Raw genomic sequence first — 22,472 nt, 5'->3', positions numbered from 1 at the left:
ACTCCTAGTGTAATAACTAAGAGTTAATTTCAAGATCAAACTTCACACTTTGAGAGAGAAATTAATATGGGTGTTTCCCATTTTAAAATCCCATTATTCCTTTTGTCATTGATCATCTTTTGCATGTTTGAGCATGCTCTGGCGGGCACTACTAAACACTACAATTTTGAAGTACTTCCATTTAACACTTATTGCCTTTTTCAATTTTATATTTGCTTGTTTTTAGTTCTTTTGTCCCTCTGTTGGCTCTGTGAGTAATAAATTGTGTTTATGTACTTATGCAGATAAGGCACCAAAATGTGACACGATTGTGCCACACAAAGAGCATTGTGACAGTGAATGGCCAGTTTCCAGGACCTCGCATTGTAGCTAGGGAGGGAGACCGTCTTCTTATCAAAGTGACTAACCATGTTCAGAACAATATCACCATTCACTGGTAAATTGCATTGTGTTTTGAGATTAAAAAAGAAATAAATTATTAGAAGAATAATTGTAGTGACCTTGTTATGATTTGAACATAGCAATAATGTGTCAAAAAACTTGTCATTGTTCGAAATAGGCATGGAATTAGACAGCTTCAATCAGGGTGGGCTGATGGGCCATCATATGTGACTCAGTGCCCCATTCAAACAGGCCAAACTTTTGTCTACAATTACACAATTGTTGGTCAGAGAGGCACTCTCTGGTGGCATGCTCACATTTCATGGTTAAGATCAACTTTGTATGGTCCTCTCATCATTCTTCCCAAGCTCAATGCTCAATATCCTTTTGCCAAACCCCACAAGGAAGTTCCTATCATATTTGGTAAGGAAAATACCAAAGAGATGAACCTTGGTCTACCAATTTCATTATTTGCACGAGCTAATTTATGCTTTTATATAATTTCTTTTAGGAGAGTGGTGGAATGCAGATCCTGAGGCAATCATAACACAAGCCCTTCAAACCGGTGGAGGACCAAATGTATCTGATGCCTACACAATTAATGGACTTCCAGGGCCATTGTATAACTGCTCTCACAAAGGTATCAAGTGCTAATCAATATAAATGCTTTGGGAGTAGTCAGTAGATAACATAAGATTAAAAGAAAAAAATAATTTACATCAATTAAAACATCACAATAGCCAAAGGAGAAAAAAATGGAACCCACCAAGTACTGCCTTAAAGAAAGCGTTCACTGTTTAGGCACCAATTTTGACATTAGCATGGTACTTACTACAAGAAATTATAGACTTGCTATGAAATGTTGTCTATCAGCAATATGCCTTGATTCAATGTAAGAGGTCATTGTTCACAGATACATTCAAGTTGAAGGTGAAGCCAGGGAAGATTTACCTTCTACGTTTGATCAATGCGGCACTCAACGACGAGCTATTTTTCAGCATTGCAAATCACACCCTCACAGTTGTTGAAACAGATGCAGTTTATGTAAAACCTTTTGCAACCAACACCATCCTTATAACCCCAGGCCAAACCACTAATGTTATTCTCAAAACCAATTCTCACTACCCCAATGCCACATTCCTCATGACTGCGAGACCATATGCTACTGGCCTTGGCACTTTTGACAACACAACTGTGGCTGCCATATTGGAATACAAAACCCCATCAAATACTCACCATTCAGCTGCTTCACTGAAAAACCTTCCACTCCTCAAACCTATTCTCCCTGCACTCAATGACACTTCTTTTGCCACAAAATTCACCAACAAACTCCGCAGCTTAGCAAGTGCTCAGTTTCCAGCCAATGTACCACAAAAAGTTGATAAACACTTTTTCTTCACAGTAGGCCTTGGCACAACTCCCTGCCCACAAAACCAAACTTGTCAAGGACCCACCAATTCAACAAAATTTTCAGCATCAGTGAACAATGTCTCTTTTATACAACCAACCACTGCACTTCTCCAAACCCACTTCTTTGGGCAATCCAATAGGGTTTACACCCCTGACTTCCCAACCAAACCATTGGTTCCATTCAACTATACAGGGACCCCACCAAACAACACCATGGTGAGCAATGGCACAAAGGTGGTGGTTCTTCCATTCAACACAAGTGTAGAACTTGTGATGCAGGACACCAGCATTCTTGGTGCTGAAAGCCACCCTCTCCATTTGCATGGCTTTAACTTTTTTGTTGTTGGTCAAGGATTTGGTAACTATGATCCAAATAAGGACCCTGCAAACTTCAATCTTGATGACCCAATTGAGAGGAACACAGTTGGTGTTCCATCAGGTGGATGGGTTGCTATCAGATTCCTAGCAGATAATCCAGGTTGGTTACATTAATGTTTCATAATGCTTTCAAACTTTAATGCATAGTTTGTTCACATTATCAACTTTACATTTTAGTTCAAAAAATGTTATGCTTCATTTTGATAAATTAGAAAGAAAAAATCATGGAATCTATTTAATTCTTCTATATGTGCAGGGGTATGGTTCATGCATTGTCACTTAGAAGTGCACACAAGCTGGGGTCTTAAGATGGCATGGGTTGTCTTGGATGGAAAACTCCCAAATCAAAAGTTGTTCCCACCGCCAGCTGATCTTCCCATGTGTTAACAAAAAACTCAAATTGATTCAACAATGAGCAATTGCTTCTTACCGGTTGCTTTCATTTTCTATTTTTTATTTTTTATTTTCATTTTTGGGTGAAAAAGGAGTTGAGGTCTTGAGGATTGAATTGAGATTGAGGTTGAACTTTTTCCTTTTTTTGGATGATAATTTTATTTATAGGAGACGTCTTTCTCTACAAAATTGTAATCAATTAATTTGAATGAAAATTCGTCATGAATATATTATTATTACAAATGCATTTTCTTCATGTTACTATAAAAAAAAAATGAATTGTGAGATTTCGCTTGCGAAGAGAACAAATGCGTATTCGAGATTTCGAATAGGAATAGAAATAGTTCAGGCCTTAAATAGGAGCTTCTCCGAGCTTCTCCCTTGTCAACCCCAAAGACATTGGCATCCTTGTCGTCAACTACAGCCTCTTCAACCCCACCCCTTCCTTCTCTTCCATGATCGTCAACAAGTACAAGCTCCGCGGTAACGCCAAAAGCTTCAACCTTGGCGGCATGGGCTGAAGCGCCGGCGCGTCATCACCGTTGACCTCGCAAAAGACATCCTTCAGGCTCACCCCAACACCTACGCCGTCGTCGTCAGTACCAAGAACGTAACCTAGAATTGGTACTTTGGGAACAACAACGCCATGCTCATACCCAATTGCCTTTTCCGCGTTGGTGGGGCCGCGATTCTTCTCTCCAACAAAAGTTCTGACAGAGCAAGAGCCAAATACAAGCTAGTGCATGTGGTTAGGACTCACAAGGGGGGCAGATGACAAGGTGTTTAGGTGCATGTACTAGGTATGAGCCGCGCTGTGGCATGTGGGAGAGTTGGACCACGGGTAGAGGGGGGAAGGGAGGAGGGAGGGGGGAGGAGACGTCGTAGATGGTGTCAGAGAAAGAGGGGTGGTCGGAGGGGACAAAAAGCAGAAGTTCAAAGGCTCGGATGAGAGAGAAAAAGATGCATTACGGTGCGAAAGTAGTTTCACTTTCGCACCGTAGTCTCCGTCTAGTTCTTATGCTCTGTCCTCTTTTCTCATTTATGATATTGTGATGTTATTATTGTGTAACTATAATGCTTGAAAAATGTCTACATATATAAATTTATAATAGAAATTTACATATTTGCATATATATATATATAATATGTTTTTAATAATTTTTTATTAACATATAGAAGATGTATTGTATCCTTAATCTTAAAAAATTTGTCATATCACACTACTTTGCAATTTAATTTTTAATATACAATATTTGGGACTTTCTCTCTTTTTTTTTTTTTAATTTAAAATATTATAAAATATAAATATTATATTATATAATTATTTTAATTAATTTTAAAATTACTTATTTATTAAGTTAAATTTTATAATTTTATTTTTTAATTTTTTTAAAGAAAATGATATTATTAAATATAATTATTTTTATTTTATTATTTAATTTACTTAACATATTTTTTAGGTGAATATTTTTATTTAAAATCTGAATTTTTTAATATAATTATTTTTAATATAATTATATTACTAAATATAATTAATTTGTTTATGTCATTAGATTTAATTAAAATTAAAAAGACTTTTTATTTAACAACTTATTTATAGAAGAACGTTATATTGTATTATTAATAAAATAATTAAACAATTACACTTGTCTAAGAAAAAACTTAGATGTAGATATGTTAGGACAATTATTTTGTGTTATGATCATGTTGTCGACAAATTTCACATTTTTTTTTACTTTCCCGTTTATTTTCTTCTTTGTCCCACTTATCTGGTGCATATTCTTGTCACATTGATTTTGGTGACAGTAAAAAATATTTAATTAAATATCTTTAAAGATATTTTCAATATATTTTTATTATAAAGAATAGTTTATATTTAGCGGTTATCATTATCTTTTGGATATTTTAATCTTTTCTTTCCATATCTGCATGACATAAATAATAAAAATATCATATCCTTTAAGCAAAAAATAACTGCTAAATAAATATTTTTAAAGATATTTTTAATATATTTTTATTTAAAGATATTTTTAATATAGCAGTTACTTCTCTTTGAAATTTTATGTCTATTCTATAAGATAGATGTATCAATTATTTTTTTAGTGTGTTTTTTAGTTTATTTAATACTACTAATTAATTTTCTTAATTTTTTAATTAACGAACATAACAAAAAAAATATCAACAACACATAAATTTAACTACAAAAGTACATAAAAAGTAACTAAAAAATTATACTCTAATTTTATCCAATTTTTTTATATTTCTTTATCTGTATATTTTTTCTTTTAAAAAATAAAAAACAATTATAATTTTTAATTTAATAAATAAGTAATTTTTAAAAAAATTTAAAAAATTATATAATATAATATTTTAAATTAAAAAAAATAAAAAGGAAAGAGAAAGTCCCAAGTAGTATATATTGAGAATTATATTGAAAGTAATGTAGATTGAGAAAAAGTAGGAAAGAGTTAAAAAAAAAAAAACCGTATTTAGGCTTCATAGCCCAAAAGTAACCGGGTTCAGGATAGAATTTAAGAAATGCAAGATTTAGAGATTTAAATTATGCATTAACTATATTTTAATTCAATTAATATTTAAAATTAATAAATAACAAAAAAATTAAGAAATAAACTGTTTTTTAATAAAATATGTGAAGCATCAATTTTATTATTGAATTATTATATTATTTAACTATTATAATAAATAATTTATAATATTACCAATTATAAGAAAAAGGAATGCATAAACTTTTCATGAAGGAATTTTCATTCAAATGGATGGATTACAATTTTGAAGAGAAGGCGCCGTGTATAAATAAATCTCATACGAAGAAAGGACAAAAGTTCAACCTCAACTTCAAATCAAGCCTCAAAACTCGTCTTTCACCCAAAAATGAAAAAATAAAATAAAAAAATGAAAGCAACTAGTTAGAAGCAATTGCTCATTGTTGAAGCAAATTGCAGAAATTTGAGGCTTTGTTAACACTTGGGAAGATCAGTTGGCGGTGGAAACAGCTTTTGATTTGGTAGTTTTCCATCCAAGACAAACCATGCCATCTTAAGACCCCAGCTTGTGTGCACTTCCAAGTGACAATGCATGAACCATACTCCTGCAAACATAGAAGAATTAAATAAGATTGCATTGCTTCATTCTTTTGTTTTTAATCTAATTTATCCAAATGAACAAACTATGCACTAAAGTTGATAATGTGAAGTTGTGAACAAACTATGCACTAGAGTTGCAAAGCAATAACTGAATAACCAACAAAGGTTGGTCTAGTTGATAAGAAACAGACTCATATTCCAAAAGGACGTTGGTTTGATTCCTGCTGCTTATGTGAGGATCTTGCTGGTACGTAATTTGTAAGTGTATTTCTATTAGTGTTCTTTGAGCCTTGAGGTCTCTGCCTTGAGCCTGATGAGCTCCTAGGACTCAACTCACCCAAACTCTAAAAAAAAAAAGTTGCAAATCAATATGAAGCATTAATGTAACCCACCTGGATTATCTGCTAGAAATCTGATAGCAACCCATCCACCAGATGGGACTCCCACTGTGTTTCTCTCAATTGGGTCAACAAGATTGAAGTTTTCAGGGTCCTTCTTTGGATCATAGTTACCAAATCCTTGACCAACAACAAAGAAGTTAAAGCCATGCAAATGGAGAGGATGACTTTCAGCACCAAGAATGCTGGTGTCCTGCACCACTAGCTCTACACTTGTGTTGAATGGAAGAACCACCACCATTGTGCCATTGCTCACCATGGTGTTGTTTGGTGGAGTGCCTGTATAGTTGAATGGAATCAATGGTTTGGTTGGGAAGTCAGGGGTGTAAACCCATTGGATTGTCCAAAGAAGTGAGATTGAAGAAGTGCAGTGGTTGGTTGTATAGAAGAGACATTGTTCATTGATGCTGCAAATTTTGTTGCATTGGTGGGTCCTTGACAAGTTTGGTTTTGTGGGCAGGGAGTTGTGCCAAGGCCTACTGTGAAGAAAAAGTGCTTATCAACTTTCTGGGGTACATTCGCGGGAAACTGAGAGCTTGCCAAGCTGCGGAGTTTGTTGGTGAACTTTGTGGCAAAAGAAGTGTCATTGAGTGCAGGGAGAATAGGTTTGAGGAGTGGAAGAGTTTTCAGGGAAGCAGATGAATGATGAGTATTTGGTGGGGTTTTGTATTCCAATATGGCAGCCACAGTTGTGTTGTCAAAAGTGCCAAGGCCAGTTGCATATGGTCTAGCAGTCATGAGGAATGTGGCATTTGGGTAGTGTGACATGGTTTTGAGAAGAACATTAGTGGTTTGGCCAGGGGCAATAAGGATGGTGTTGGTTGCAAAAGGTTTTACATAAACTGCATCTGCTTCAACAACTGTGAGGGTGTGATTTGCAATACTGAAGAATAGCTCGTCGTTGAGTGCCGCATTGATCAAATGTAGAAGGTAAGGCTTCCCTGGCTTCACCTTCAGCTTGAATGTATCTGTGAACAATGACCTGTAACATTGAATCAACGCATATTACTGATAGATAACATTTAGTAGCAAGTCCATAAGTTGTAGTAGTACTATGCTAATGTTCAAATTAGTGCCTAATTAGTGAATGCTTTTTTGAAGGCCGTAATTGGTGAGTGCCATTTTCTTTAACACTATGTATAAATCTTCCTAGACTTAATTGTTGTAAATTAATTGCTTTCTTTATCCTTCTAGGATCTAGTGAATATTCCTAGAACATTTATATTTATTAGCACTTGATACCTTTGTGAGAGCCGTTATAGAAGGGCCCTGGAAGACCATTAATAGTGTATGCATCAGACACATTTGGTCCTCCTCCTGTTTGCAATGCTTGTGTTATGACTGCCTCAGGATCTGCATTCCACCACTCTCCTTAAAGAAATTATATAAAAGCATAAATTAGCTTATGCAAATAATGAAATTGGTAGACCAAGGTTCATCTCTTCGGTATTTTCCTTACCAAATATGATAGGAGCTTCCTTGTGGGGTTTGGCAAAAGGATATTGAGCATTGAGCTTGGGAAGAATGATGAGAGGACCATACAAAGTTGATCTTAACCATGAAATGTGAGCATGACACCAGAGAGTGCCTCTCTGACCAACAATTGTGTAATTGTAGACAAAAGTTTGGCCTGTTTGTTTGAATGGGGCACTGAGTCACATATGATGGCCCATCAGCCCACCCTGATTGAAGCTGTCTAATTCCATGCCTATTTCAAACAATGACAAGTTTTTTGACACATTATTGCTATGTCCAAATCATAACAATGTCACTACACAATTATTCTTCTAATAAGTATTTCTTTTTTAATCCCAAAACACAATACTATTTACCAGTGAATGGAGATGTTGTTCTGAACATGGTTAGTCACTTTGATTAGAAGACGGTCTCCCTCTCTGGCTACGATGCGAGGTCCTGGAAACTGGCCATTCACTGTCACAATGCTCTTTGTGTGGCACAATCGTGTCACATTTTGGTGCCTTATCTGTGTAGGTACATAAACACAATTTATTACTCACAGAGCCAGCAGAGGAGCAAAAGAACTAAAAACAAGGAAATGTAAAATTAAAAAAGGTAATTAGTGTTATAAGAAAGTACTTCAAAATGGTAGTGTCTAGTAGTACCCGCCAGAGCATGCTCAAATATGCAAAAAACGATTAATGACAAAAGGAACACTGGGATTTTAACAAGAGAAACACCCATATTTTTTATTTTGAAAGTTGAAATTTAAAACTCTTAGTTATTACTAGGAGTTTGAACTAAAAGTTGATGGAATGGGACGAAATGGTGGGCTATATATATAGCAGTGGAAGGATATGATTAGGTGGCACAATATTATCTGATTGAGGGAGAAGCTGAATCAACATTGCTGTGTTTTAACGAGAACAGTTGTTAGAACAACTTAAGAGTAGTGTCAAAGACATTCAAATTAGTTTGACCTCCTTCTTGTGCAAGTCCAACTACTTAACAAAACAATTTGGTGTTAGTAAAACCTATTAGTAAATGGTAATGTTGTGTATGCAAGCCAAGATGACATCTGAAAGGAACTGAAGTGAAGATTGAGTACATCATTGGTCACATGTAACTCTCTCAACCAATGTTCTTTTGTTCTCAAAGTAAGATTGTTTCTAATTCTATCTAATGTCACTTTCAGAGTTCTAGGCCAGATATTGGTGTTAGATTTTTTTTTATTACCTTTAAGCAGAGATCTAATTTGCACTGAATGAACATAAAACCGATATTTAGTTGAAGGTGTTTTCTTTAACTACACAGATTCATAGACATACAACAAGCCTTAGGTGTGGCCTCGTGTGCATGGAAATATAAAACAAAAGGGAAAAAAATATGATTAACATTATCATTTTTAGTTTGTTCTCATTTTAATTAAATGATTAGTTAGTACATGGCAACTAATAATATACTACTCATATGCCTCCATCCTAATCATTTCTTTCATTCCATTATTTTTCAGATTCTTCTCACTCAATTTTTCTCCTTTCTATAATGATTTCAACACTCAAGTTTTGCAAATATGAAATTAATTAATGCATTAAAGGAACAAAATAAAAGCCATGTATCATTTTTAAATTAACTATTTATTCAATTGCTGGATACTGATATTCAGTTTTGATAGTATATGATTTCACAAGAAGTCGTGTATCTACATGCGTTGTTTATCTATAAATTATTTTATTGCTCATGTTTTAGATCTGGTTGTCTTATTTGCTATGCATGATCGATTAAATATTAAATGACATTTTTTAAGGAAAGACTAAACAACATTAACAAAAGGGTTTTGTATTCAAATTTTGTTGGTGTCTTTTTTTAATAATTCATCAATTAGAATTATAGTGAGTTCTCAATTAGGTGGCATTTGTAAAAGCTTATTAGAAATTTATTTAAACTTGTGAAAAAACTTAATTATTTTTATTAGTTTTTAATTTATTTCAGTTAATATTAAAACATATATATAATTATTATGATTTAAAAATAATTCAACGATCAAATCAATGAATTATAAACTAATTAATATTTTCAACAGTACAATTGTTAGTCCATTTTTTTTATAAAAAAAATGTATGATAGAACTTTTAGTCTTTCGTCCAAAAACAAAATTAAAAGACTGTGAAGATGAACAACTTCTTTCCATTGATAATTATGGTTTAGTTTGTTACTTGTGTGGTTTGACTTGTTGCAACTCTATGACCTAAAATGTCTTTCATTTTTTCAATAGAGGTAGTTTTATGTTTTAAATGATTAAGTCGTCATCGTTACTCGAATATCCTTCTCCACCAGTTCACCAGTTACACGTACCATTTCGGTTAAGTTCAAATGATTCAACATAATACTTATAACTTGACGCAATTATATTCACCAATGAAAAAAAAAATCCTAACGTACAGAAGAAGGTGGATTAAATTAAAAGGCTCAGATTTTAATAGCCAATCAACGACGGATTTATTGACGAAGCATGACTCAAATGTACCTATTGATTTTCATACATTTGTAATTTCTTGAAGGTACGTAGATATTGCTCGTATTGCTTTTCTTAAAGACTTTTAGTCCTTGTATTCACAATCAATAAAAAAAAAATAGAACTTAAATTCAACACTGGAGATTATTTTGTTTATTTCATGTAGGAATTTAAATTAAAATTGTTGTAACATGTACTATTATATTACAAGAAAGTAGTTTTAGAATTAAAAAAAAAAGTGGTTTTAAAATTAGTTTTAGACAAATATAAAATGATTAGTGGTTTTGGAAAATAGAATTAGTCAAATAAAATGCAAACTAGAAGACTTTAAAAAATACAGCAGCTTTGAAAAAAAATTGAACGGCACTGAGGACACTTTCATACAAGGTGACTACAAAGTTCACAAGAGGAAGTTACAAAGATAGAGCACTAAAAATGAAAAACTACCGAAGGGCTATTTTTTATATTAAAACTATTCCAAGACACACTTGCACCAAAAAATATTACTACGTATACCCACCTAGCTAGTACACTTAATAATATTAAAACTTTGCAAAAAATTTCATGTGCAATCTTGGAATTAAACATTCTGGCTTCTTGGCTACACTGATAAATCTTGGTATTGCATAGTTTATCTCTTAGCAAGACCTTGGAATTGAAAAGTTGTTTACAAGCCTGGAATGCCCCATAGCATGGTTTCAAGTCTGAAAATTGTTTTGATTATTATAAACTTTAATTTTCCTTGTATGGATGGTCATGACATATATTAAAGCTCTTCACGAGGTCTAATTTTATTTTTTTGAAAAGCTGCGTAAGATTTTGATCAACCAAATATTTTATAGTTGTCATCTTCATTGTCTTACAAATGATGCATTCTTATGTGAGAATGAATGATGATTTCACTCTTTAAATTAAAATAGAAGACTCAAATTACAATGGCCATTTATATAAGGTTATTTAATTATTTCCAAGGTATGATTTACATTATCATTAAATATTTTTTTATATTAATAGTTTAATTGTATTTACAATTTTTTATATTTTATAGTTAATATTATGGCTGGAATAAAATTTTGGTGTCTTGTCTACATTACATTTTAGGTTTCAATTTCATCTTTTATAAAATATTTCAATTTGATCCATTAAAATTTTTCAGTCAAATTAAATTGGTCATTCGGTTAATTATCACATTAATTTAAAAAATTATCACATTAATTTCAAAAATTAATAGAAGAAATAATTTTGTATGATAAAAACAATGTAATGGATTAAAATGAAACTTTTTACACTTAAGAGACCAACTTAAAACCAAAATTATAGACAATGAATAAAAATTCTATTTTAGTCTAATATTTAATATGAAATAGACTTAATTGCAAAATCTATCCCCCTAGTCTATTTCACCAATCGGTCTTCTTATTTTTTAATTTACGTCTTCCTATATTTTAAAATTTATCTCAAAGTCAATTTTAACTCGGACTAGAACTTAGGGTGAAAAATACATTCTTTTACTATTACACTCGCATGTTCATCTTGATATTTAGTGTAAAATATAATATTAATATAAGTTTTATGTGAAAATAGTTCAAAATTCGAATTATATATATATATATATATATATATATTTTTTTTTTTAATTTATTATATTTTTATAATCTTATATATTATCTTTTAAAATATAATATAATAAATTAAATAAAAAAATAGAATTTAATCTTATATATTATATTTTAAAAGATAATATATAAGATTATGAAAATATAATAAATTAAAAAAATATAAAGTTTGAATTTTAAACTATTTTTACATAAAATTTATATTAATATTATATTTTATACTAAATATTCAAATGAACATTTGAGTATATACTTTTAACTTCAATAATCATGTTTTTAGTTCTAATCTTTTTTCAAACAATTTTTAAAGTTTTTATTTTTTAAGAAAATTTTGATAACTTAATCAATCTTTAATATTTAACCATCAACAGTTTATGAAGACACGGATGTTGGAATTAAGCCTCCTATGAAATATAGAGACAGAAGGAGAGAGAATAATGTTCATATACCTCGGATAATTAAAATCAAAGATTTCTCATTGAAGTGAAAGAATATTACAATATTGAGAGCAAATCTGTTATTGTTGACACACCTTAATATTATTTTCCACACTTCCACATTATCCCCGAAGGGGAAAAATAAAAGATGAAACTAATGACAGTCAGTTAGCCCGGGAAGAATGGCAAAAAGGGCCATGTGAACGAAGGAGAGAAAAAAAATGGGAAAAAGATAAAAACAAAACACCAACACCATATTCAGAAAGTTATGGCCGCAATTGCTAGTGAATATTTAACACTTTGGAAGATCAGCTGGTGGTGGAAGCAGCTTCTGATTTGGAAGTTCTCCATCCAACACAATCCACGCCATTTTCAGACCCCAGCTGGTGTGCACTTCAAGATGACAATGCATGAACCATACCCCTGCATACATAATTTACAGAAAAATCAAAAGATTCAAATTAAATAAGCAAAACAATGAAAATTTATGTCCTATTATGTCCATTTTCCAATGTCTTTTATTGTGTGTGTGATCCTATGTTGTTTTAATTTGAAAGTATATTATTTGTAGTGTCTAAATGAGTTTCGCAAGCCACATTATTGCTAATTACTAACTAGATACAACCATAGACAGAATCATCACACCTCAATTTTAATCTCATAAACATGGGTTTGGTTTAGGAAAATTTCTTTGCTTTTAACTTGTTTTTTTTATTATTATTATGAAAAGTTTAGGTGAGTTGCATCTGGATGACTCACCAGGGTCGGGTTTCAAGGCTTAATAAACATTTACAAAGATCCTTACAAATCCACGTCCTTCTTGGTTGCTTTTAACTTGTTTAATGTTTAATAAAGATGTAAGGCTATCACAACTTTGTCTATGTTAGCCAAAGTAGCTTTTTGTTTATTTATATTTTTACGTGAATGACAAATAAAGGAACCGTTTCATTAACTATAAGCCTATAACACAGCAAAACGATATCAAAAGGGAATCAAAACTTACCTGGATTATCTGCTAGGAATCTGATAGCAACCCATCCACCAGATGGGACACCAACTGTGTTCCTTTCAACAGGATCAACAAGATTGAAGTTTGCTGGGTCCTTATTTGGATCAAAGTTGCCAAATCCTTGACCAACAACAAAGAAGTTAAAGCCATGCAAATGGAGAGGGTGACTTTCTGCTCCAAGAATGCTTGTGTCTTGCATCACTAGCTCCACACTTGTGTTGAAGGGAAGAACCACCACCTTTGTTCCATTGCTCACCATGGTGTTGTTTGGTGGGGTCCCGGTATAGTTAAATGGAATCAATGGACTAATAGGAAAGTAAGGAGAGTAAACCCCATTGGATTGTCCGAAGAAGTGAGATTGAAGAAGTGCAGTGGTTGGTTGTATAAAAGATACATTATTCACTGATGCTGCAAATTTTGTTGAATTGGTGGGTCCTTGACAAGTTTGGTTTTGTGAGCAGGGAGTTGTGCCAAGGCCTACTGTGAAGAAAAAGTGCTTATCAATTTTCTGGGGTACATTGGCTGGAAACTGAGCACTTGCTAAGCTACGAAGCTTGTTGGAAAAGTTTGTCGCGAAAGAAGTGTCATTAAGGGCAGGGAGGATGGGCTTGAAGAGTGAAAGCTTCTTGATTGAAGTTGTTGAGTGAAGAGCGTGTGGTGAAACTTCATATTCAAGGATAGCAGCCACAGTTGAGTTGTCAAAAGTGCCCTGGCCAGTCGCATATGGTCTAGCACTCATCAAGAATGTGGCATTAGGATAGTGAGATTTGGTTTTGAGAAGAACATTGGAGGTTTGTCCAGGGGAAATGAGAATAGTGTCAGTGTCAAATGGCTTAACATAAATTGCATCTACATCAACCACTGTGAGAGTGTGATTTGCAATGCTGAAGAAGAGTTCGTCATTAAGTGCAGCGTTGATCAAACGGAGAAGGTATGTTTTGCCTGGCTTGACCTTTAGCTTGAATGTATCTGCAAAAGACCAATATTTTCTTATAGATTCACAGCATATCCAATTTTAATTCACAAAGATATGGTAAATTATTATTGTTCATAATCTTGGGAATTTAACCACTACTAATCATATAAAATGGAGTATTCTGTGTTACTATTTTTTAGCACTTATATATACCTTTAGCAGAACAGTTATACAATGGCCCTGGAAGTCCATTAATAGTGTATGCATCAGACACATTTGGTCCTCCACCTGTTTGTAATGCTTGTGTTATTACTGCCTCAGGATCTGCATTCCACCATTCTCCTGCAATATTTTGTTATACGTCAAAGTTAGGTCATTCCTAAGTACATTAATGTAAATATAGGAACACTATGGTATGATGTCACAATCACTTTTTTTTATTATTACCAAAGATGATGGGAACTTCCTTGTAAGGCTTAGTAAAAGGATATGGAACTCCATACTGAGGAAGAATGATGAGAGGACCATATAAAGTTGATCTTAACCATGAAATGTGAGCATGCCACCAGAGAGTGCCTCTTTGGCCAACAACTGTGTAATTGTAGACGTAACTTTGGCCTGTTTGAATGGGGCATTGAGTCACATAGGCTGGTCCATCAGCCCAACCTGATCGAAGCTGTCGAATTCCGTGCCTATTTGGAGGGTAACAGTTTTTTAAACACATGAAAATAAGTTCAATTTGCACACTATGTAATATATGTTCAATTTCTCTTTAACAAAGTATTTTAAACAAAATAATTTACCAATGGATGGAGATATTGTTCTGAACATGGTTAGTCACTTTGATAAGAAGATTGTCACCCTCCCTTGCTACAATGCGTGGCCCTGGAAACTGACCATTCACTGTGACCACGCTCTTTGTGTGGCATAATCGTGATACATTTTGGTATTTTATCTGCATCACATAGCCATCATTAGAAACAATGCAAACAGCCATGGTAAAGTATACTAAAAGAATGTGCAATAGAATTTTTTTTTTTTTTCAAAGAAGAAATAAGTGAGCTTAGGTGAAGATATCAAGTCCATTTTGAGATTTACATCAAAATGGTAGTGCCTGGTAATGCCCCCTAGTGCAAGCTGGGGTATGATGATCATTGAGAAGAGAAGCATTGCTGGCAATGCAAATGATTTAATAGGAGCACCCATATTTCTTTGTTCTAGAGGGTGCAAGACAGAAAATATAATCTTTAAACAGTTTGTTTGAGTTTGAACCGTGAATGCAACAGAGTTCATTGATAGGTAATTTATAGAGGAATGTTACCTTGTGGTTGTTGCAATATGTAAAGCCTCCATAAGATCTTCAGGTGTGTTTTTTTTTTTCTCATTTTTTAATGAGATCAGTTGTTAGAACAACTCTAGAGTGGTGTCCAAGATAATCTATTTCACTTGACCCTTTGACCTCCTTCTTGTACAAGTCAAACCTTTTTAGATTTTGCCTCCTTTAATACTGTTCTTGGCAAAAATCATTTGCAATATATTTGACACACTTTTTGGTGCATTAAAAATGACGCATCAGAAAGATTCATGTCAAAGGTTGTTCAAGTAAAAAGGATCTGGTTTGTAAATTTAGTATGATAGAAAAAAGTGAAAAGTGAAATAAGTAAAACTCATTGCCCATCAAAGAAAAGATTATACACTTTTCACTTCATCGTGCAATTTTTAAGTTCTGTTTCATCTCACATGTTCTCTTGAATTGATTAAAGGGTATATCCCTTATATGACATGTACAAATCAATTTGATTGGACTCTTTTTACCACAAGTTTAGATTGGTTTGAAACCCCAAAGCCACTGCCAATAAAGGTTCATTATCAGCAGAAAAAACTCAAGGAATTTTGGTCAGATGTAACTCTCACAACCGATGTTCTTGGAACCAAAGTAATTGAGAAGGGGATTCCATCAAGTAGTCGCTGTAGAAGAGTTGTTTGCCATATTCTTTTACATCACCACAAACTACATGACAGATAACATGCATGCCATAGCAAGGAAACCTTAATGACCTTGGTTCCTTTTCATGAAAGCATGCTATGCTGTAAGCACCATCCAGAAGGAGCAAATATACTCCAGTGCATCATAATCTTAGAAAAACATGGTACCACAATTGTCATTTCTACACTTAATCCCCTACACAATACACCAATCGCTTTCAGGAAAAAATTCAACCATCCTCAGTTCCCTCTAACCGTGTCGACTATTTTCTCAAAGATGGTAGGTGAAGAAATTAATAACACTGTTTAAACAATATAATTAACCAAATTGAACATTTATAAGTTGCACTAACTGCTGTCTTTATCATGCAACCTCTCTCCTTGTCTCCGAAGCATAGGTACATTTGGACAGGTGGTTCTGTTTACATGGTTCATTAAATTAAGCATTCCATGTTCGTCAAATTAATGTATTTTCATCATTTTTAATATCTGTGCATGTAGAGTTTAGTAGAAGGTATATACTATTGTTCTATCAGTGGATTATCACATAAATGGCTTTAGTTTTTAGTTAATTTTTACCAAGGAAAGTATAATTGATAATGTACGGCACCGCATTCTCTTCAATTATTATGCCGAATAACTTGGTTGTGACGTTCAACTCCAATTCTCCACACTACATAAAGTAGAGATTGTAGTATTTCCATTAGAAATGATCATATGCGAGAGAGTTTATACAGAAGTTGCGGTGAATTGAATAAAGGAACTTCCGACATTGGTGTAGAAAAAAAAAAATAGCAAATACATCAAGATGCGTCTTGATGAATTTATACATTTAAAGAACATTAGAAGTAAGTTAGTAGATAGTGAATATTAACCAACAAGATCCAACATAGCTTAGCTAATAAATGATCAGATTTATTAAGTATGTTGACAGGGGATCGATTCTTAATAATGATTTCTTAGTTGTAATTCAAATAGAATCTTCAATGTAACGAGAAAAACATCTCAAGTGTAACATATTTTATAATAATTATAATTATATACTTTCTTTTATTATTTTTCATCTCCTTCAATCTCATTTTTTCCTTATTTCTTTCATCCTTGTCACACTACTTATAAGGTTCTCACTTTCCCTCTCTTCAATCCACCTACATATACCCAACATGTAGGATATACATTTCATTTATGTAAACTTTATACTTTATTTTTCTTGTACACGTAACCTTTCAATTATTTAACACTCTGCATATCTAAAATAAAATAAATTATTTTACTTTTAAAATTATTTTACCTTTGAATTTATTTATCTTTAATGTTGTTCATCTTATTAAATTCATTTTTTTCATTTAAATCTGAAAATTATATTTTTCTGTTTAATTTCTAATTAGCAGTACGTATTTTTTTATGTGCACTAAAAAGATATCTTTTGATTTAATTAATAACTGGAGATTAATATATTTCAAGGAATAGATATCAGTAAAGTTGCTGGTTTTATCTTTCATTATATATATGTGCCTGTGAAACTAAGATTCAAATCCTAATCAGCTTGTTTAAAACATTCAGTTATCAGTATAAACATTTTTGGTATTAATCATGCATATCTTCTATACAATTTTAACTTTTAATTTTATTATAAATTATATGAATAATTAATACATGCACAGATAGTATTAAGTTTTTAATGTTATCTTTGTTTTTAAAGAAGTTTTTAAAATTATCATTGAATCACATATTTAATTAGTTATAATAAGTTTATTAACTTTTTACATTGAAAATTCATATCTTTAAACTCAAATTATGTTATTTAAATTTCAGTTAAATTAAAAGCTTGAATGCTTCTTATAGTAAAACATAAAAGTGGAGCAAGGGAACATAACGGATAGAATATGAAATATGACGGGAGGTTGCCCCCTAATCAAGTGACTAAAAAGTGAGGGAATATATAACTTTAACCTTCCATACGACAACGGCATGAACGGATTCGGATTAGTCATAGATATATACTTTCCATTAATTAAAAAAAAAAAAAAAGAAGCTCTTGTTAAGGTGAGGAAGCATAAGTAAAATTAAAGGAACCTTTTTCAATAAAATAATAAAACACATATATAGAGCAACGACATTTAAAGATTTATAAGGAATATGCACTTTATGAATGGATCAAGCTAAGAATAAAAATCCATACTGTCTTGTCTTATATATTCCATGTTAAGACGAATAATCGCATGCTTGAAAGAGTAAAATGGGGATGCTGATCATGAAGAGCATTGGAGGGCACTTAATCTGTTGTTGTGTGCTTTTGCAAGTTCTTGTCGCTGGAGGTGAGAGTCTAGAAGCACCAGAGCTTAAGGTAACTAACAATATTTTATAACTTTGGTTGCTACTTATTAGGATATATATATTAAAATGGAAGCAATGGATTATATTAATTGATCATAATTAAAAAAAATTTAAAAATTTCTTGGTCAATGTCCCTATATATAACATATTATAAGTTTGAATTCTCATTCTTAAATTCGCATATTTTTTTGGAGCTATTTTTTCTTCCGTTAGGACATGTACATTGAACACTTAATTTAATTTTTTATTTATAATTTTCTAATTTTGTTTAAATAAATACTATTAAATTAAATTTTCATTTTAATTTTAAATCATGAGATACTAAATCAAATTACAGATATCTTTCTGATAAACTAAAATTTAATATCAATTTAATATTAATTAAACATAATTTGAATATATATTAAATTTTAAGTTTTAACAAATTAATTACTATATCAATAAAAATAATATATTTTAATTCATATAATTTTTTTTAATTTTAAATCTATTTATTTAATTTATTCGAGACCCAAGCCGAACCGATCAAATCTGTTGAGTTTTAGGTTGAATCACGGGTTTTAATATCGGAACCCACTAACCTGTTAATTTGTATTAAATTATGATTATTATTAATATATGTAATATATATATATATATATATATATATATATATATATTATTTTTTAATTTTTTAAAAATCAAATATTATCGACTATTGATTACATAGACTTGTCGACCTGAACTGAGTAAGTATCAACACATCCTTAACCTTTAGGATCAAAACATCATGAGTTTTATTGATTAAAACCCTTCTAAAAATATTTCAAATTTGTTTACAAAGAGTAGGCCCTGTAATATCTCATTGGTTTTGGTAGAAAAAAATGTTTAAAACTCATTCTCAGTATGCTTATTGAAACTCCTGATCTCGAATATGATATGCTTAATTTCTCATCGCTCATAGATAGATAGATAGGAGTAAGTGGAGTGGAGTGGGGTGTGATATTATCACAATTTTTTTTTACTAAAAAATCTAACAGAAATAGTTGCGTTTGATTTATTTAATAAAATTTTTAGCTTATAAAAATATTACATTTTAAGAACGAGCAGATAAAATTAAATGTTTTGATCCGTTGATCCAACCCAACTCAAACCGTTTACAAAAATATTGGTTTGAGTTGGGTTTCATTTTTATTCTCTAAGAATATTGATCCAAAGCAACCGTTCAAATTTTATTGGATTAGGTCATGAGTTTGACCAAACACAACCAAAACCAACCCACTTACACCCTAGACAAGACATGCGATATAGTAGCAAGATATTTGACATATCACCAACATAGGTACTAATCCTTCCGTAGACTGCCCAGTTTTTCGAAGATTATCAAATACTATTTCCTCCTTAATAAAGTAAGAAAAATCATATAGCAAGTATTAAATAGATTTAAATATATTTTGTCTTTTAAAACTTGAATATTTTTTGTTTTTATCTCTTAATTAAAAAATATTTTTTAATCTCTCATATTTATTTTGTACATTAAAAATAACATTATGTAAAATTAAAGGACCAAAGGGAATGATTTCTTAATTGGGATATCAAAATTAAAAATATTTTAAATTTCAAAGACTAAAAATATATTTATGCTATTGTTTATTATTATTCTAAAAAAAAGAATGCAAAACAAAAGAAACTTCTATAACTTTCTGTTTTTTTTTTTTTGCAATAATAATAGCATTATGATCAATTGCCAATGTGGGATTGGGTCAATTCCATTACAAATGAATTTTTTTAAAGAATAATATATAAATACTGATATATATCATATAGATATATATTATATATTCTATCAACATTTATGATTTTTTATAATTATATTATACTCCTTCGGTTTTTATATATGCCACTCAATTACCTAATTTATAAAGATTAAGGAAAATGATTAACTTAGTTGATAACAATAAATTTATCTTTAATTTATATTTTTTTAAATTATCTTTATTATTAATATTTCTCACTCTTCTAATGTTGTCAATATATTTTCTTTCTTCTTTTAATATTTCTAATCTAAAAATAATTAATGTTAGAATATTTTAAATTGAATCTTATAAAAAATAACAAGTATCATTTTAAATTTGAATCTTATACATAGGAATATAGGAACAAAGGGAGTTTCAGTCATTATATTTATGTTTTTTTTCTTCTCTTTTCTCTCTCAAGATGTTACATGTCTACCTATTATTTTCCATAATTTTCTAACAAACTTGTCTTTGCACAAAGCAGAAAAACTGCACCTACGTGATCACCATAGAAACCACATGCACATGGGGAGCTGAAACCTCAAACATTGTGAGCCTAAGGTTTGGGGACACAAACTCAAATGTCATATTGGTGAGGCACCTAAACTCCAAGCACCTAAGGAAAGTTGACCCATTGGAGCCAGAGGTTCTCGATGACATGCCAAGAAAACCATTCCAAGCATGCATGGTGGACCAATTTGAGGTCACAGCACCATGTGTAAACTCCCCAATTTGTTACTTGTACCTCAAGCTAATTGGAAACGATGATTGGAGACCAGGTTTTGCACAAATTCAGGTGCTTGAAGGCTCACATCTTAACTCCGATTACTTCTATTTTAGAAGATTTGTGCCTAGACATGTGTGGCATGGCTCGGATGTGTGTGATAGTGAGGTTACGCCTTTTGGACTAAAGAAGAAGAGAAATGTTTATGTGAACAATATCCCATAAGTATTGTAATAAATAAAATGATAATAATTTTATTTTCGATATTTCTTTTGAGCAAGTAAAGAAAGAAATACCGGTTCTTCTTCTTGATATGTAAATTAGTAGAATACTGAATAGTGTCTTTAAAGTTACGGGATAATTGTATAGTAGTGTTGGACAATGTACGTTACATATTAATAACGTAATACATAAATTAGACTTAGTAAAGGATTTTTTTTATTTTTTTTGCATATCAATATTAATATCTTGAAATTCTTTAAAATCTAATTCATTTTGCTATCTGCAACGAATGATTAGTATACACGATATGATCTTTCAACAAAAAACAAATAAATAAACAATATATATATATATATATATATATATATATATTAATTTTTAAAAAAACTCGTATTCAAGTCTCATATATATATAAAATATTACAAAAACAGGTTTAATATCTTTTGATTCATTAAATAATGTTGTTACTCGATCGTAATGATTAAAATTGTTAATGAAGAAAAAATTAAAGAAAAAATATTAAAACCATAACAAAAATAACTTATGTCCCTAATTCAAATAAAATTAAATCTGTAAAAAATATTGGCGGTCAGGAAAAAATTCATTGGGCCCGTATGAATTTTACATTGTCATGATTTAACTGGCTGAACAGGATAAACTAATTATCAAACCGTGCTCATATCAAACAATATAATTATAAAATTTATATTTTTATAACCTAATTATATAAATATGTAAAGAGAATCCACACCAATGAGCTAACCTTGAATAACCTATAAATATGGACTGAGAGAATTTATCAACAATTTTATACTAAGTCTTCTACTACTCATTCCATAATGGACTAACAAAAAGGGGCCATATCAAACAAGTTTTTTTTCTATTTCAGATTGGAGAATCTGAAATTATAACTAAATCCAAAAAAGAAAAGAAAAACTTGGATGTGCAGAGCAAAAGGTGGTGGTAGAGGCTTTCATTTCATACGGAGGAAAAGGGAGCAACTGTGAAGGAAGCTTTCGGAGATTCCATTGAGGACAATCTCGAAATATTTGAAAATAAGGAGGTGCAGGAAGCAATTACATAGTTCACATCAAGCCAACCCAAATATTTACAGTTCCTCTTATACTTTTACAGTGGCACTCCTTGAGCTTTGAGGACTGAGGCAAGGATGGTGCATACATCATTAATATGTTGCTGAAAGAAAAATAAATGGGATTGTAAGAATGATCAATAAATAATATGGGAGGAATTGGAGACTATCGTAGTTAAGAGTAGAATATTGAACTGCATATTAAACATAGAAAAATATTGTTTTTATTTTTTAAAAAATTATTATATTATTATTGTATTAAGATATACAACTAGTAATATACTAAATAAATTTTTAATATGAAATTCAGTGAAAAAAAAATA

General features: G+C 31.4%; 3 protein-coding genes and 1 pseudogene across 3 annotated transcripts; 2 read left to right on the top strand and 2 right to left on the bottom strand.

The window, feature by feature from the left end:
* On the top strand, positions 1-2,809 carry LOC114423791 (laccase-17-like). The gene is made up of 6 exons (XM_028390674.1): positions 1-171; positions 285-436; positions 560-804; positions 893-1,021; positions 1,295-2,269; positions 2,426-2,809. Exons 1-6 carry the CDS (start codon positions 67-69, stop codon positions 2,554-2,556), a joined length of 1,737 nt encoding a protein of 578 aa, XP_028246475.1. The 5' UTR covers positions 1-66; the 3' UTR covers positions 2,557-2,809.
* Positions 2,810-5,310: 2,501 nt separating this feature from the next.
* On the bottom strand, positions 5,311-8,302 carry LOC114424548 (annotated as a pseudogene).
* A 3,806-nt stretch (positions 8,303-12,108) lies between these two features.
* LOC114423788 (laccase-17-like) lies at positions 12,109-15,305 on the bottom strand. Its single transcript, XM_028390670.1, has 6 exons — positions 15,114-15,305; positions 14,819-14,970; positions 14,463-14,707; positions 14,229-14,357; positions 13,094-14,068; positions 12,109-12,513 (listed from the first exon to the last, which is right to left on the bottom strand). The coding sequence occupies exons 1-6, from the start codon at positions 15,219-15,221 to the stop codon at positions 12,383-12,385; spliced, it is 1,740 nt and encodes a 579-aa protein (XP_028246471.1). The 5' UTR covers positions 15,222-15,305; the 3' UTR covers positions 12,109-12,382.
* Positions 15,306-18,236: 2,931 nt separating this feature from the next.
* LOC114424549 (embryo-specific protein ATS3A-like) lies at positions 18,237-21,261 on the top strand. The gene is made up of 2 exons (XM_028391405.1): positions 18,237-18,348; positions 20,598-21,261. Exons 1-2 carry the CDS (start codon positions 18,241-18,243, stop codon positions 21,060-21,062), a joined length of 573 nt encoding a protein of 190 aa, XP_028247206.1. The 5' UTR covers positions 18,237-18,240; the 3' UTR covers positions 21,063-21,261.
* The last annotated feature ends 1,211 nt before the right edge of the window (positions 21,262-22,472 follow it).

The sequence above is a fragment of the Glycine soja genome, chromosome 8 (assembly GCF_004193775.1).
Source record: "Glycine soja cultivar W05 chromosome 8, ASM419377v2, whole genome shotgun sequence".
Lineage (NCBI taxonomy): Eukaryota > Viridiplantae > Streptophyta > Magnoliopsida > Fabales > Fabaceae > Glycine > Glycine soja.
This window is presented reverse-complemented; position numbering and strand designations above follow the sequence as displayed.

Coding starts and splice junctions, on each gene's coding strand:
- LOC114423791 (XM_028390674.1), top strand. CDS start 67: ATGGGTGTTTCCCATTTTAAAATCCCATTATTCCTTTTGTCATTGATC. Junction 805..892: donor GGAAGTTCCTATCATATTTG/GTAAGGAAAATA, acceptor AATTTCTTTTAG/GAGAGTGGTGGAATGCAGAT. Junction 1,022..1,294: donor GTATAACTGCTCTCACAAAG/GTATCAAGTGCT, acceptor CATTGTTCACAG/ATACATTCAAGTTGAAGGTG.
- LOC114423788 (XM_028390670.1), bottom strand. CDS start 15,221: ATGGGTGCTCCTATTAAATCATTTGCATTGCCAGCAATGCTTCTCTTC. Junction 14,069..14,228: donor GTATAACTGTTCTGCTAAAG/GTATATATAAGT, acceptor GGTCTTTTGCAG/ATACATTCAAGCTAAAGGTC. Junction 12,514..13,093: donor ATTCCTAGCAGATAATCCAG/GTAAGTTTTGAT, acceptor TTATGTATGCAG/GGGTATGGTTCATGCATTGT.
- LOC114424549 (XM_028391405.1), top strand. CDS start 18,241: ATGGGGATGCTGATCATGAAGAGCATTGGAGGGCACTTAATCTGTTGT. Junction 18,349..20,597: donor TAGAAGCACCAGAGCTTAAG/GTAACTAACAAT, acceptor TGCACAAAGCAG/AAAAACTGCACCTACGTGAT.